At 34.8% G+C, this 15133-nt stretch overlaps 3 protein-coding genes across 3 annotated transcripts in view; 2 read left to right on the top strand and 1 right to left on the bottom strand.

Annotated features, from left to right (window-relative positions):
• Positions 1–4546: 4546 nt before the first annotated feature.
• On the top strand, positions 4547–5739 carry LOC121116139 (UMP-CMP kinase). Its single transcript, XM_040710370.2, has 2 exons — positions 4547–4928; positions 5043–5739. The coding sequence occupies exons 1-2, from the start codon at positions 4679–4681 to the stop codon at positions 5534–5536; spliced, it is 744 nt and encodes a 247-aa protein (XP_040566304.1). The 5' UTR covers positions 4547–4678; the 3' UTR covers positions 5537–5739.
• Cmtr1 (Cap methyltransferase 1) lies at positions 5656–9364 on the bottom strand. The gene is made up of 8 exons (XM_040710369.2): positions 9011–9364; positions 8394–8944; positions 8140–8322; positions 7642–8087; positions 7134–7589; positions 6501–6658; positions 6217–6444; positions 5656–6160 (listed from the first exon to the last, which is right to left on the bottom strand). The coding sequence occupies exons 1-8, from the start codon at positions 9172–9174 to the stop codon at positions 5869–5871; spliced, it is 2478 nt and encodes an 825-aa protein (XP_040566303.1). The 5' UTR covers positions 9175–9364; the 3' UTR covers positions 5656–5868.
• A 4106-nt stretch (positions 9365–13470) lies between these two features.
• Positions 13471–15133, top strand: part of LOC121116134 (cyclin-dependent kinase 5 homolog) — a 33570-nt gene continuing 31907 nt past the window's right edge. Inside the window, exon 1 of the mRNA XM_040710364.2 lies at positions 13471–13874. Within this exon, the coding sequence (XP_040566298.1) occupies positions 13637–13874 (238 nt within the window). The 5' untranslated portion in view covers positions 13471–13636. The remainder of the gene's footprint in view (positions 13875–15133) is intronic.

Raw genomic sequence — 15133 nt, 5'->3', positions numbered from 1 at the left:
AGGCAAGGTCAATACTGTGATTCAAGCCATCAATTTGGATTCCTTTCTGGGAGCAAAAGAAGAATTGAATCAAACAAAGACCTGGGAAGACATTCTCAACAAGTTAGTGAAGTTTCTCAACTCCTCAGAGATTAAGCCTACACAAGCTTCTAAGCTCTCTTTCATTCGTGAGCTAATGGCTCTCCTCTTCAACAAACCAACAGCTAGAAAATATTCACCTTGTCTTCTTTCAAACGCACTCATGTGGGAGAATGTGAGCTCAGGACTTTATCTACACATCTAAGTTGGTAACCCTGCCAACCCCAAGACACCTGAAAAGAGTTGCTGCTCCAGTCAGTGTTGAGTCATCAGAGACATGCCTCCGGGCTCAATAACCTTCGATAACCCAACCAATCAGCACGTAGACCTGAAAGAGTTCATATACATAATGAGCAAAGGGGGATTGTCGACTCCATCCGACCTTCTCTACCTCTCCTGTTCACTCCATGTTCTCTTACATCACAGCTACTCTGGAAGAGAAAGACAGTTTATTTGGCACCCCAAATCCTAGGGCTTCATTTGTTGCCACATTCATTGACAAGATGCAGGACAGTTTAAGCTCTGACATTATTGCCGTTGTGGGAGTCAAGTGCAATGAAGGAAATAAAATCCACTTCTATTAGAAACAGATACCCTCCTTTTTATTATTTTGATGATTTTCCCTTGCAAAATACTTTTAAAAGCTATTTATTTTGTAGCAAAACACTTTAAGAGAGACATTCCTTATAGCATAAACAAAGGCCCATATTGGAAACACGTGAGCGCAGTGTCCTGTCATGTTTACAGGAGTCCTTGGTCTATCCTATGGTTATAAAAAAAAAAATTTTGCAAAAAAAAAATTACACATAAAAATTGGAACAAGGAAAACGGCTGTTGCGTGCGCTCTTTCTTCTTTTCTATTCATTATTTAATAGGTCGCCGTAGTGTTCACTTCTCTCTCTTGAGTCAGCATTCTCGCTTATATTTGCGGTAAATTGTTTGAAAAATGCAACATAAAATAAATATATATCAATTTAAATACAACTGTAGCTGTATGCTATTTTAAATGTAGAAGGTTCTCCTTTTCTCCACCTAAATACATATAACAGGTAGCTGATATTGCCAAAGGTCCTAATTCCGGGGGTACCATATCTTTGGCTCCCACCCTCTCCTTGTGCTCTTTTTTAACATGTACCTTTTTTAAATGTGACAGACATTATGAAAATACTATGATAATGGCGGAGGGAAGTGGATTTTTATAGTTGCTCACTGAACAGATGTTTTTATATCCAAAGTTGTTATCATTATTCTTTTATTCTTGAATAGAGAACAATAAGTATAAAGTAATACATATTTAAAAAAAACAAAAACTAAGGATTTGGTGTAGTGTATAAGTGTAGGTTTTTGTTGGACTCGGAGTAGAGTTGAGGATCTACATAGGAGTAATTCCTGCCTATACCATTCTTAGATACAGAGTGTTATGTTTCCTTCCTTCATCTCATAGCTGCTCACAGTTAATTTAATGACACGTCAGCTATGCTGCTCTTCTTCCAAACAGTCTTCAAATTGTCCGAGTGACCACATTAATTGTTGGTTTTTTGAGCATACTGGCAGACCATATTATTTTCAACTATGTTGTACGAGATAGGGTGGATATTGTTTATGCGCTGGCGGAATTGTTATCCATCTATTTCTTCAGTGTGTGTAGATATTCCATTTAAACAATAATGCTTGGCTCAGTTTTACAGATATCTTTTTATGTATTTTAATTAGTAGTAGTCCGAGAAAATGGTAGGGAGGGAAGTTTTTTCTTTTACTACATAAAAAATTAAAAGGGCACCTACGACCACTACACCTACATGAATATGAGGTAATCAATGTTGAGAAGTCTTAAATGAGGCAAATCCTGTGTGAGTGTGGCGTAAACACCTTTAACATTTGACATCTGGCACTCGTTCCAACCAAATCAAAGCCGAAATGGAATCTGGTGCATATTCCAGAACCTGATAGCAGAATCGTTTCGGATCCTCATCCGTCGTGGCAATACGAATCGACTAGGAAGCGAAAAAGTTCAGTGACATTCCTTTGGAATCAAGATTTATACTCATTTAAAAAATGAAAGCTTTTTATAGTATTTTTGGTGAGTATAAACTCTTATACGGAATCTCTCTACAACTATATAGACAAATTTAGTTTCCTAATTTTTTTTTTTATTGTTAGTGAGATTTTTGATAACTCCAATTCAATTCATATACACATTTTATTAAATTTACACCAAAGATAGGCGATAATTCTTCCTTTAGAGAGAGCATTTAACACCCCCACCATTTAGTAACGAATGAACAAAAAAGAAGAAATAGTACTTGCATCAACAGTTTTGCCTTTTTTAATCGCTGTACTTAGTTTTTTTCGTTACACACTCAAAAAAAAAAAAAAAAAAAGACGGTCCCTTCTTTAAATATGGGTTAATGACTCATTTTTAACAGAGAGCGTCTATAGCCAAGGCTCAGCCAGGTAGCACTCTAGAGACTAAAGTATTTTTTTCTCAACCTGTTATTATTGGTTATTATATGATTTGCCTTGAACGTGTTCGCCTTGTACGTATTTGCCTTAAAACACTTTTGCCTTGTTACGTTTTTACCTTGTAATATTTTCGCCTTCTGCCGTTTTTGCATTGTACTGTTTTGCCTTGCGGTGTTTTCGCCTAGGATAATAATAAATAGAATGGTAATTCTTTTTGGTTAGATAGGTTTGTTAGTAGAATTATAGAACTAATTAACCAAGAACCTTGAAATTCAAGTATTTAGGTTTTCTCCTTTGCTGATGATTGACATTAATAAGGTTTTGAGTGAAATATCTGCATTCCAACTTTTCAAAAAATCAGAAACTAAAGACGAAATGCCATCACAGAGATTTCCTGCTCTAGCATCCCACGGAGAAGATTCTCTTAATGTACTAGGAAACTTAACTGACCAATTGCAATATTTGTTTGAGTAAAAATATATATCTTATGTTAATGAACATTCAAAATAACACTAATTTGACCTAACTTGAATTTTAAGGACGTCGTCCCCATCTTGATTTAGTTCTATAATTCTTGTACAATCCTTGATGTAAGTAGATTTCAATATATCTTCATGGACTTTTGATCAAGAAATGGACTGCATATGAATTCGAATGAATCTTCGCAACGGACTGTAGTAGTAGTATTCCATGATCCCTTCCAAATGCTTTGAAACCAAATATAAACGTTTGAACAATTGGGACGGAGAATGTTTTAGTTTGTTTATCTTTTTGTTTCTAATTTCTCAAAGCTGGAATACAACATAAAAACTCAATTAACAAACTTCTATAACAAAGAAGAAATATCATTCCCTTTATTATTATCCAAGGCAAAAAAGTCTACAGGCAAAAACGTCACAAGGAAAAACGGGAGAAGGCGAAAGCATTACAAGGCGAATATGAACAAGGCAAAAATGTTCAAAGCGAATCCTCCTGACACGGTCATTATTCTTCTTTGATTCTTGAGGAGAGAAAATCTATGTATTGAGTAACTACGAGTGGGTTTGTTTACGAAAAACAGTCTTCTTGAGTAGTTATCTTCTATATTCGTAAGCAAAGTGTATCTGTTCGATTACGCAAAATAATTCCCATCAATCCGGGGTAACAGTGATAGTAATTGTATATTTTGGCAGAATTGGCTGACTACTAACTGATTTTGAGGCTTTTTTCTGTTTCTTTTCGGTGGAAAGGTTGCGTTATACAAAAAAAAGTAACGACGTGATGCACTCAAATATTAATTTACCAAAGGATTTTCACTATCTTAATAACAGTGCCTGTTCTCACACTACTCATTCCTTCAATGTCACATAGTCATTCATACATACTCAACGTCTCCTTCTCAGTTCTCACCACAAATTCTTCATTTTTTTTCGATATTATCAAGATATTCTCGAAACAATCAAATAAATATGTACCATGAGGTTCTTATGATTTTGTATGTAATTCAATCATTTTTGTGGGAAATACCCAATAAACGCAGACCTTTTTCCGAAATCCTGACATCAGAAAAACGAACTCATATTATAGCAACCCCTAGTCTAAAGAAAATATTTTTTTATCAACTTTCCACGCTTGCAATAAACATTCATTGCAATTTAATTTGCTATATATCAAATTACATCTATTAAAACCAGTTCGAAGTACAAAATATTAGCAAATAAGAATTGCACAGCAATTTCTATTCAATCTTTCCTCATCATTCCGACAAGAAACATAATACATATTTAATCAACTTAAACAAACAACAAGACTTGACATGTAATTCAATGGAATTAAAAAAAAAAAATGAGTCAATGAATAAGGGATCTACATATCTAGGGCTTAATGCGGATGGGATATATAGATCACGCTTTACGGAACTAGAAGCAGCATGCTTTATTTCAAATACACTATGCTGTGAGAAAGGTAGAAAAGAGTTACCGGCCACTCCGTACTTTAGAGTAAGAGTGTTCACTGCTCCGTAGCTGTAGTAGTCTAGTCATTTTGTAGAAACGATAAGCAGTTGACGTCATAGCGCGGAATTATGAACGGCGGACATAATCCTTCCTTGAATTCTGATAGTGATAAATAATAATTTATTGACTGTAAAAGTAGTGATATGTTCAGTTTTGTACTGAGAGACATTGGAAAAGGTATTGGCAAGACATTGAGAAGCGATCCCCTTTCTCTAGTTTCTTCTTACACTAGTATTAGTACCAAAAGACTCTATTCCACCAAGACCCCATTATTTTCCAACGTTGACATGACTGAATATGACGTCATTTTCGTTCTTGGAGCACCGGGTGCTGGAAAGGGAACTCAATCTCAAAAAATTGTTGAAAAATATGGATTTGTCCACTTGTCAGCGGGTGAGGAAATTATTTTTCCGTCGTATAATTATTTAGGGATTACATGGCTATGAGCAGCTCTTCTTCAAGACTTAATTATACAACTAATTAATTATGTTTTTATCAATTAATTAGGTGAGCTTCTTCGAGAAGAGGAGAACAATGAAGGATCCGAGCATTGTGCCTTAATCAAACATCACATGGTCTCTGGAACCATTGTACCAGCCATGATTACATGCGCTCTTCTTAAAAAGGCAATGCTAGCTTCAAAAACCATAAAGAGATTCCTTATTGATGGTTTCCCTCGTAATCAAGATAATGTGGATGCTTGGGAGTCTAGTGTTGCTCCTCTCGTGAATTTCAAATATGTTTTATTTTTTGAATGTGAAAAAGAGACTAGTATACAGAGATGTCTTTCACGAGGAGCAAGTGGCTCTGGTAGATCTGATGATAACGCGGAAACTCTTGAACGACGCTATGTTACTTATATAAATTCAACAAAGCCCATTATTGATGCTTATAGTTCCATGGGTAAAGTGCGGAGAGTGGATGCATCCAGGGATGTTGATAGTGTTTTTTCGGACGTTCAAAAATTAATGGAGTCAACCTTTGAGTTCTCAAAGTCATGAGTTATATACGTACATTCACCACACATCATATTGTTCTCACATTGACTAAATACATTATATCTGAATGTAAAAAGGTATATCTCGACCCTTATATCTTGGTTGAAAACGTTCAATGATTATTTTAACCTGATAGATAAATATTTTATTTAAACCTTTGGTTATACAGGATTTTATAGACCATAATTAAATAGTAATTTCGTAAAGAGCTTCATTATATAAAAAATGAAAAAAAAGAAGATATTATAATAATTGCAGGGTATCATTATAGATAAATAAAGACTAATTATAATGATACAATATAGAGGTATATTTTTGTCTGCAAATCACGGAGCTTATTTATTTTGAATAAAGTCGAAAATAGTTGAGGAATGTATTCTACTGTCAATGGCATCGATTTGTTGTTCAGGGATTACTTTAGTTTCAGAGCTAAATTGCCAAAAAAGTCTTGTTTTAAAGGTCTCTTCAAAACCAGCAACTGCATCTTCAGGACATTCGAATCTCGAATCCTTACTGTGTATATTGTACCAATACTTTCGTTGATGTGTACTACTCCAACCAATGATGTAGCGTTCAGCAACCACTTTGAAAAGTAACATTCCTTGAGGTAAGTAGAATGGATCCGAACTGCAAAATAATAAACGTAATACAAAAAATAAATAATGCTTTAAAAAATACCCTACCCATTATTTATCGCCGATGATGTCAGCCTTGGAATAGAACCACAACCTTTAACGTTTTTTAAAGAAAGAGAACTTAACTCTTGTTCCAGTTTCTCAAAGCAGAACAAATGTTTAGAGCGCATAATTGTACTAGAGGGTTGAGTTCGTTTGTTAAGAGCTTTAATAAACAGTTTAATGGCTTTATTCCGATCTTCTATAGGACGACGCCTCACATCTTCTTCGCCGAGGCTATAAGGATTTAAAATTTATATAATAAAGGAAGAAAAAAAATATATAATACTTACTAAAGAGCATCAATGATATGAAATGCGTGTACTTTTTTCTGACTCTTTTGAATACCCCGAATCTCTTTGGTTATTTCTGCATAGATGAGTGTCCCTCGAGGAAGCTCAATTCTTAAGGTGTCTTGATCCACTTTATGCCACTCTCTTCTTTGAGTTAACTAACCAAGATAAATTCAATATGTTAATTAATATTCTTTTGGCATAATATATGGCTAGTCAATATTAAAGGGATGCTTTTTGTCTGGATAACATGTGTATTCTTAATTGAAGGACCTTACACTTACATTTAAAAAATATTTGGAGACACAAATCGAACGTAAAGATTGTACAAAATAAATTATATTTGCAAGATTATCTTGGAGCTATTAAAGTCTTTTATATCAAATGAAGCCTCCAGACAATAGCTAATATTCTTAGTTTTATCAATCCATCCAAGAAATTAAGATAATTTCCCATAATTAACCAATATGAAATAATAAAGGGGTGTATATGCATATTTATAAATATAATTAATTAAATGGGAATGAAAATCATTTTCTTGATTTTCGTTCAAGACTTTTTTTTCTGCTGACACACCGCATTTAAGATACTATTATTGACTAAATGTTTGGAGTTTTTTTTTTTTTTTCTTACATAAAATACATTGCTACGACCTTGTCCATAGTAGAACGTCCTTTCCGTTGATTCACCAACAAACATCCCAAACCAATTGAATTTCACTTTTATATATTTATTGAGATCTTGAGGCACTTCTAATACATAGGGCTTGACGAACAGAATAGAATCATTCACCAGCTCTGATACAGCAACCTTTGGATGAATAGTGGGAGGCTTTTTCCTAAGCTCATTCGGCACATTCCACAAACTAAGACTTTCATCTCTGACAACCTTTTGCCTCACTTCGACTAGTCTTCTATCTTTAGCATATGCGGCAATCTTTGTAAGCGCAATGATTTGCCAATCCCCCAGTAAGTTGTTGGACTTGATAATATAATCAATAAATTCCGTTTCTTTGAACATAATATCTCTAGGTACAATTTCAATGACATCAGTAGAGCTTGACGTAACACCATTTAATCCATAATTTTTCTATTAATAAATGAGATTCAATAAAGATTAAATATCCAGAAATATGTCTTACTTCATTTAAAAGCCTATTAATGTGCAGTAAATAACCACAAACAGGACCCGTGTCCTTCTTTTTCCATTTGCAAATAATATATCTCTCTGAATTTGCGGGCCGAGATGTGTTTGGTTTATGAAGAGAAACATGCTCGAAGGATTTGTACATCAAATAGACCAGATTAACACTAAAGTGAGTGAATATATCGAATAATTTACAAACAAAATGTCCACCTTCACGAACAATGCTTAAAGCAACTATAAACTGGCACAGATAAAGTTGTTTGGATAAAATCTCCTGAATATTTTCCATTCCATCAACACCAAATCCACCATCAGCCATCATAAAATGAACTCCTTTTTGATCCGTTGACTCCATAACAAAATTAGTGAACTCTGCAATGTTTTTTTCTTTGAATACATCCCCATCATTATCCGCGCCATAGTGCTTCTCAAATGTCTCGGCTAAAATATATAAGATATATAACAAATATATTTTAAATTTCCTATTCCTTACGAGGTCCACAAACGAAATCCTCCGTCTTAAAGTCGTTTTTCCCTTTAAGAGTAAATCCAAATCCTTTGGCATGCCATTTCTTTCTCCATAATACATACTCACTAAAGCCTCCAGGTCCCGCGCAAACATCCGCAAAGTAGAGTAACTCATCATGTTTTATCATAGGATCACCATTGGGGGTTTCTAAATAGAGCAAGAGAATGATATTATAGCTACTGATAATTCTGAAGCAACAAAATATATAGGTAACTCACTTGGCTGAGTAAACATAAAATCAAAAATAGCGTCCATGTTTGCCATTTTAACTGCAGCACGATTAATAAATATGGCCTTATTGATAGTCTCGAAGGGATTTGAACGCGATCGAGACTTTCTCATTTCCTCAGGCTGCAGAGAATCAAATACATTCTTCGCCTTTACAACCCCTTCTAATATCATGGGTTCAACAAATTCAGTTTCGTCTTCAATTGTTTCATTGCGAGGTCCTTGAGTGACCCAAGATTCTTCACAAGGAAGGGGTAATATGATATGAGAGGAAGGGATCCAGGATACAGTTTCTTCCACTTCCATATGCTCTCTCTCAGGCTCAAAACAAATATTTGAGGAATCCAAGGAGGCGATAACGTGACCCAATCCATGACGACCTCTTTGATTACTCAGGCCCACGGGCTCCACACGTCCCTGGCCTGCTTTACCTAAGCCTTTTCCTTCTTTGTGACCCATTTTGGACATGATCCGCATGGCTGCAGAGGAATACGTCCCTGGCTCGTCCACTGAGCTGCTCGTCGTTGCATTTTCCGTGTATCTAGAGGAAGGATAAAAGTACAGAGTTGTCCTTTAATTCCGATCAACAACAGTCTTCACAACTTACTTGGATAGGTTTGGAGCAGCAGCAACCACTCTCGGTTTGGGTTTTTCGTCCTCTGCCTCTTCGTCCGAACTATTCTGGTAAAAGGATGGGAACTCGTGCCGCTTCTTCGGCAAATGCCCTTCTTCCCTTCCTCCATTCTCACTGCCAATCTTCCTCCTTGACATAATTAATTAATTCACCGGGTTCCTTGTAAGTTGAGTTGTTGAAGAACTTGCCCCCAAAAATCGCAAGGTTTATTATTTTATTTATTTATGTTATTATTATCTCAAACTACAAATGACAACAACAAAAACAAGAACCATGAAGCTGCTATACAACCGACGATCCGCAAATGCGCGTGCGCGGGAGTTATTTATTATATATAGCTAGATTAAAGTTCATAAAATATGTATATAATAAAAATGCTGGAAAAAGAAAAAATATAGCTAAAAAGCTATAGGTAATAGTAGGTAACTTCATATAAAACATATTCGTATCAGGAAAATTCGTATAAATTTATGAGGATAACCACTAAGGGCCCCTTACAACCCCCCCCCAATTGTACTCCGAATGTTGGGGTACTTTCAGGTACTGCTGGGTCCCAAAACGGGATGCAACCTAACGCTGATACTTGAAACTATTAAGGGTCCCTTACAATCACTCCCCGATTGTACCCCGAATGTTGGGGTCTTTCCCGGTTACCGCAGGGTCTCAAAACGGGATACAACCTACCATTGATACTTGACGACACTACCAAGAGTCCCTTACAACCCCCTAATCGTACCCCGAATGTTGGGGGTGTTTTTGGGTACCACCGGATCCCTAAACGGAATGCAAACCACCGCCGATACTTGAAAAACTATTAAGACACCCTCACAACCCCCCATTCGTACCCCGAACATATAGGAGGAACATGGCAGATTATAATTTTAAGCTAATAGGAACCCGAAAACACAACACCACCAAACATTCGGTCTACAACTGGGGGTTGTGGGGGCTTTTAATTGTTTTTTCAAGTATGAGTAGTAAGTTACATCCCGTTTTGGGACCTGGCAGTATCCGAAAAAACCACCAAACACTCAAGGTACAATTAGGGGTTCTGAGGGGCTCTTAATTGTTTTTTCAAGTATGGGCGGTAAGTTGTATCTCTTTTTGGGAAACGGCGGTACCCGAAAATACCCCCAACATTTGTGTTACAATTGGGGGGTTGTGAGGGGCTCTTAGTAGTTACATAAGTATCGGCAGTACCAGAAACCACCCCCAACATTCGAGGTACAAAACGACAATTCATAAAGTCTATTTAAAATCACGTCAACCGTTGTGTTCCTCGCTGTATGATATTCTTATACTTGTATATTCAACAGAAATAACATTTTATCTCTATTGATTATTAGCATAAATCACCTAACAACTGACGTTAACTTAAGTCGATAACAATTAATAACCTTCTCAATAAAAACTTTGTCGCTACTGTATTGAAATAATAGCGACTAGGGCGTCCTCTATACAAATCATTTGAAATCGCTTACAAGATCTCAAATTGCAAACACTAAAAGTAAATACTAAATAGTAAACACCAAGATGAAGTGTTTAATATTTAAATGATATTGAATATATATTGATTATTATAGATTCAGCACCTCAGTGGAAGCCATACATGAGTGGACACGTTCCAGGATAGCAGTCAGAACTATCTTGAGTTTATTTATTGACAACATTCCGTCATAAATCAACCTGCTCTGGATTACGTTTATGATAAATCATGGCTCAACACAATAATACTTGGATACTTTCCTTTCAGATAGGATCCCTCACTGTTTATTATTATGTTTTAACTCATAAATATTTATTGTCTAGTGATGTTCTTATCGGTTAACTAAATCATAATGAAATTATTAAATTGCTTCATAAAAAATCACCAGTAAAATTTAGTATGCATATATGTATTAGGTATGAAAAAGGATTAATTAAACTTAGATTTTTTAAGGATAAAAAAACTCCATTCACACCCAGAGGGACACTAGTTCAGTGTCTCTTATAACTATATGAGGAAACGGGATGATATTTTTTGGACAGCCACTGCCACATAATGTCTAGTCTATCCCATAACCATAGATTCAACATGTTTGCAATCAACAGGTTTTAAAATTACATTCCATCAACAATATTACATTAAACACTTTGAATACATTTAAAATATATATTTCAGTATTTTTCATGAGTCATCATGAATACTACACCTGCTAATAATTAAAATAAATATGATATTTCGTTACTGTAAGATCGATATTATATTTGGATAAAACAAAGGTAGTTTACTCGTATTTTCGTTTAAGGGTAGAACTGTATCTTCCAGATTTACCATCAAAATAATAAAAGTTCCTTTATTTTAAATTGATACTTTGAACTTTCATGGGTCCTAATTATGGTGGGTACAAAGTTGGATTTTCTACAGGATCTGTTTCTTCTCTAATACTCGTAATCTAATTTTTTATATATCTTTATATCTCTTCAAGCATGAGATATGAATGATATGCATCTATGTCAGTATTTTGAAACTTTACATTACTAATATGCGGTTAATATTAGGAAGATTTGAGATGTTTCTGTTTCATTTTCAATGCTAAGTATGTTAATTCATACAGGGGTTGTGCATATGAAATGAGACTTTCGGCTATTGGTCCCTAGGTGTCGCAGGTTAGACATTATAAACCGCCCGAAAAATCTAAATGCTTATTTCTACATGTGTCAACAATATTTAGTTCATTTTTTGTATAGTTTTATTCACAACACACTTTTTTCGCTCGTAAAAATGTCTAATTTTGTGCCTACAAACTACGATGTGCGGACATCATTGATTTTTTGTTACCAATTGAATAAAAACGCTTCTCAGGCCCATCAAATGCTTGTGGAAGCTTACGGTGGACATGCATTAAGCAGAGCACAGTGTTTCAGGGGGTTTGAAAAATTTCAAAGTGGTGATTTTGACGTGAGAAATGATGGGCGTGGCCGGCCACAGAAAAAGTTTGAAGACGCCGAATTGCAGGCATTGCTCGATGAAGATGACAGCCAAACGCAAGAACAGCTCGCAAAACAATTGAGTGTTGACCGTCAGACCCTTGGAAAACGTTTAAAAGCAATGGAAAAAAAATTAAAGAACGGTGGATGGCTGCCACATGAACTGAAGGATAGGCAGCAAGAAAACCAAAAAACCACCTAGGTATACATAGGATTATGTAGAAATATTTATTAAATGTCTATTAACACAATCAGTCTAGTTATCTATTATATATTTTTTTAAAATAGCATATTTCAGTATTAAAATTTTTTGATGATTTGATTGAGGTAAATTAAGAATAAAAAAAAAAAAAAATCCTTAAAAAGTTATTAAACTTCCTGATGAGGTTGCGTAGCACCGCCACTCCAGATATTTATAGAATATTTATTGCCTATTGAGTAGGGTTAAGCATTAAAGCCGATAATTATACTTTGATGACGTCATTGGTTTCTATTTTTTGAATTTTTAGTCCAAGGTTAGTCGTTAAGAATGTATTATTATATACTTGTTTAAGAATCAGTAGAGAGGGAGGCAGTCGAACCTGTCTGATGCAAAAAAAGAGGTTCGCTACTTTAAAAAAGGAAATTTGCTAATAGGACACGTCATACATCAATTTTAATGAAGGCATGATAATAATTATTTGTGACTCAAGATGCTATGTCTCATATGATTTATGAAAGATCATATTGTAGAAAGAGATTCTCAGCTGGATAATACATAACTTGTAAGGGTTAGGAAGGATATTATTGGAATTCTTAGAATAAATAATGATTTTAAGGCCCAATGGGGAGGGAATGATTAGGGTGAAAAATAATATTGGCCAAGGCCCGAAGAGTATTTATACGGATACCCTATATCGATGGTTCCTAACCTTTCATAAATAGCTACCTATTTAAGAACAAACAATTAAGATAGAATCCCAATTCTTAAAATACTTTAAAAATTAATATTCTACTCAGCAGTCTTGACCACCATTGACACGGTATTCTTACAAAAATCCAAGCACTAAGGGTAAAAATTCACCCATATGCTGACAAATTTGGATAAATTGAGTAGGAAATCGGATAATTTGGCAATACTGTTGGGAGGAGCAACAGGAGTGGTGCAACCTAAAGCATTAATTTTATTGCTTTAACGCGACCCAACCAAAACAGAAACCAAATAAGTCCACTAGCCACTGGCTCAGACGTTGTTTTGAGGGACTTAAGGAACTGTTTCATTTAGTATCTTGGTATGGATTTATAGTCTTAATATGTTTTTCCCCGTGTTTTATATAATATTCACATTCGTCATGAAATCAATTAACGATCCAATTTGGGGTCGCAGCCTACAGGTTGGGAACCACTGTCCCCTATATAAATGTTATAAAATAGGGTATCACAAGAAGGCCATTGACGTCATGATGTAAAAGTGATTGTAGTAAATGAAGAAAAGTAGACAAGAGAAGGGAGGTAGAGTGATAGAGAGTTGAACATCTTGAAGAGCTAGAAGCGGATTTGATTAGGGAGGTTGGAGAATAAAATAGTATATAAGATATATGATATAATAGTTTAGTTTTCAACATAATATTATTTACTTCAACCTGTTGAATGGGGGATAATCAGAACGGCCTTGGATCCGAGGAGGAGTGTGTTCGAATCTCCCCTGGATGCCCCGATGATGAAAAGGACGATGATTCGAGTAAAGTGGGTCGAGCTCCTCCTCCGCGACGAAGAAGCTTTTCCAAAATAAAGCGAAGACTCTCACAGACATTCAGGCTCAGTTTTAACGGATCCCTTTCGGATTTCGCGTCATCTTTTACTATTGAAGAGGAGGATGATAAAAGATGTGAGTTCGTGGAGTGGTTTAAAAAGACCTCTAACGAGCGAAATGGGTTCAAAGTTCCGGTTATCTACATCCAGATTTAATTAATTTATTTGTGAAGCCTTTTATACATTTAGTCTATATTTGCAACCTTCACTTTTTATGTTGTAATTAAAGAAAAAACATCCGCTCAGGATGTTTTTTCTCTCTCTCCACATGAGAGTAGGGACATGTGATATTACTTATTTGCACGTTTTCAAGGGTTTAACCGAGTGTCATAATGTGTTTTTTTACTGCATTTATATGTTGTGAATTCTATAAGTTTGTAAGGTTTCTTTCTACTTTAGAGGCTACCATAATTATATGTAAACCTTTTTTGTAGCTTTTGTATCCGTTTCATTTAAACGGAACTCCAGACATATACATTTAATTCCATCGTCATAAGACTGTCATTTTGACCTAGAATATTATAAGGACAGTCGGAGTTAAGCATTATTAGATATAAAACTCTTCCATTTATAAAAAAAAAAAATATCCAGAAAGCATTAATTTACAGTCATTTTTGTAATCAAACAATTGAAGAATTTAAACACACATTTTTCAAGGTAAAATATAATTTTTATTTTACATATCGAGGGCTGAAGGCCAAATCGTTATAAATCTAAAATAGCAAGTTTTAGTGTTAATGTCTATTTGTGGTCCTAGAAGTCTAATACTGAATGTTAATACTTAAAAATAGAAAAATTAAAACTAGTGAAATAATATCTCAGATCCATTTTATTGTAAAAATCCATTATTCATGATGAAAAAATAGAGTTTCCATACTTCAATCTGTAATGTAAATATTTTAGTTATGACAGTTTGACTCTCATCCCCCCCGATATGTGGTACGACAATAATCCGTCGTTTTAATAATTAAATATATCACCTATTATACATACACACATTAATTCTATCATTTCATTTTAATCTATTCAAGTTACTTATTAAGAATGCTTTTATGAATAATATAACTATGGGGATTTGAACTTTATAATGTTCCACATAATAATTATATTTACGAGTATAGTAACTGTCATCAAATGCGTCAGCAATTACACCAGTAATAAATAATCGATCATCCCAGGAATATTCAATGAACCTCATCAATAGTTTACTCTAAATTTTCATCTCATTTCTTGAGTTGTAACTTGTATAAGGAAAGCATACAAGTTGCAACCTGTAGAAACATATACATATATATATATGGTCCGTCAACACTAAATCAATCTTGATCAAAAATC

This window comes from Lepeophtheirus salmonis, chromosome 4 (genome assembly GCF_016086655.4).
Source record: "Lepeophtheirus salmonis chromosome 4, UVic_Lsal_1.4, whole genome shotgun sequence".
NCBI classification, from domain to species: domain Eukaryota; kingdom Metazoa; phylum Arthropoda; class Copepoda; order Siphonostomatoida; family Caligidae; genus Lepeophtheirus; species Lepeophtheirus salmonis.
Note: the sequence above shows the minus strand (reverse complement) of the source record. Positions and strands in the feature narration are given on the sequence as shown.

What these genes read in the sequence shown, in the direction of transcription:
- LOC121116139 (XM_040710370.2), top strand. Translation starts at nt 4,679, where the DNA reads ATGTTCAGTTTTGTACTGAGAGACATTGGAAAAGGTATTGGCAAGACA. An exon ending in ATTTGTCCACTTGTCAGCGG is followed by an intron (nt 4,929 to 5,042) that starts GTGAGGAAATTA and finishes TCAATTAATTAG; the next exon opens with GTGAGCTTCTTCGAGAAGAG.
- Cmtr1 (XM_040710369.2), bottom strand. Translation starts at nt 9,174, where the DNA reads ATGTCAAGGAGGAAGATTGGCAGTGAGAATGGAGGAAGGGAAGAAGGG. An exon ending in CATATCATTGATGCTCTTTA is followed by an intron (nt 6,445 to 6,500) that starts GTAAGTATTATA and finishes AAATCCTTATAG; the next exon opens with CCTCGGCGAAGAAGATGTGA. An exon ending in TCATCGGCGATAAATAATGG is followed by an intron (nt 6,161 to 6,216) that starts GTAGGGTATTTT and finishes ATTATTTTGCAG; the next exon opens with TTCGGATCCATTCTACTTAC.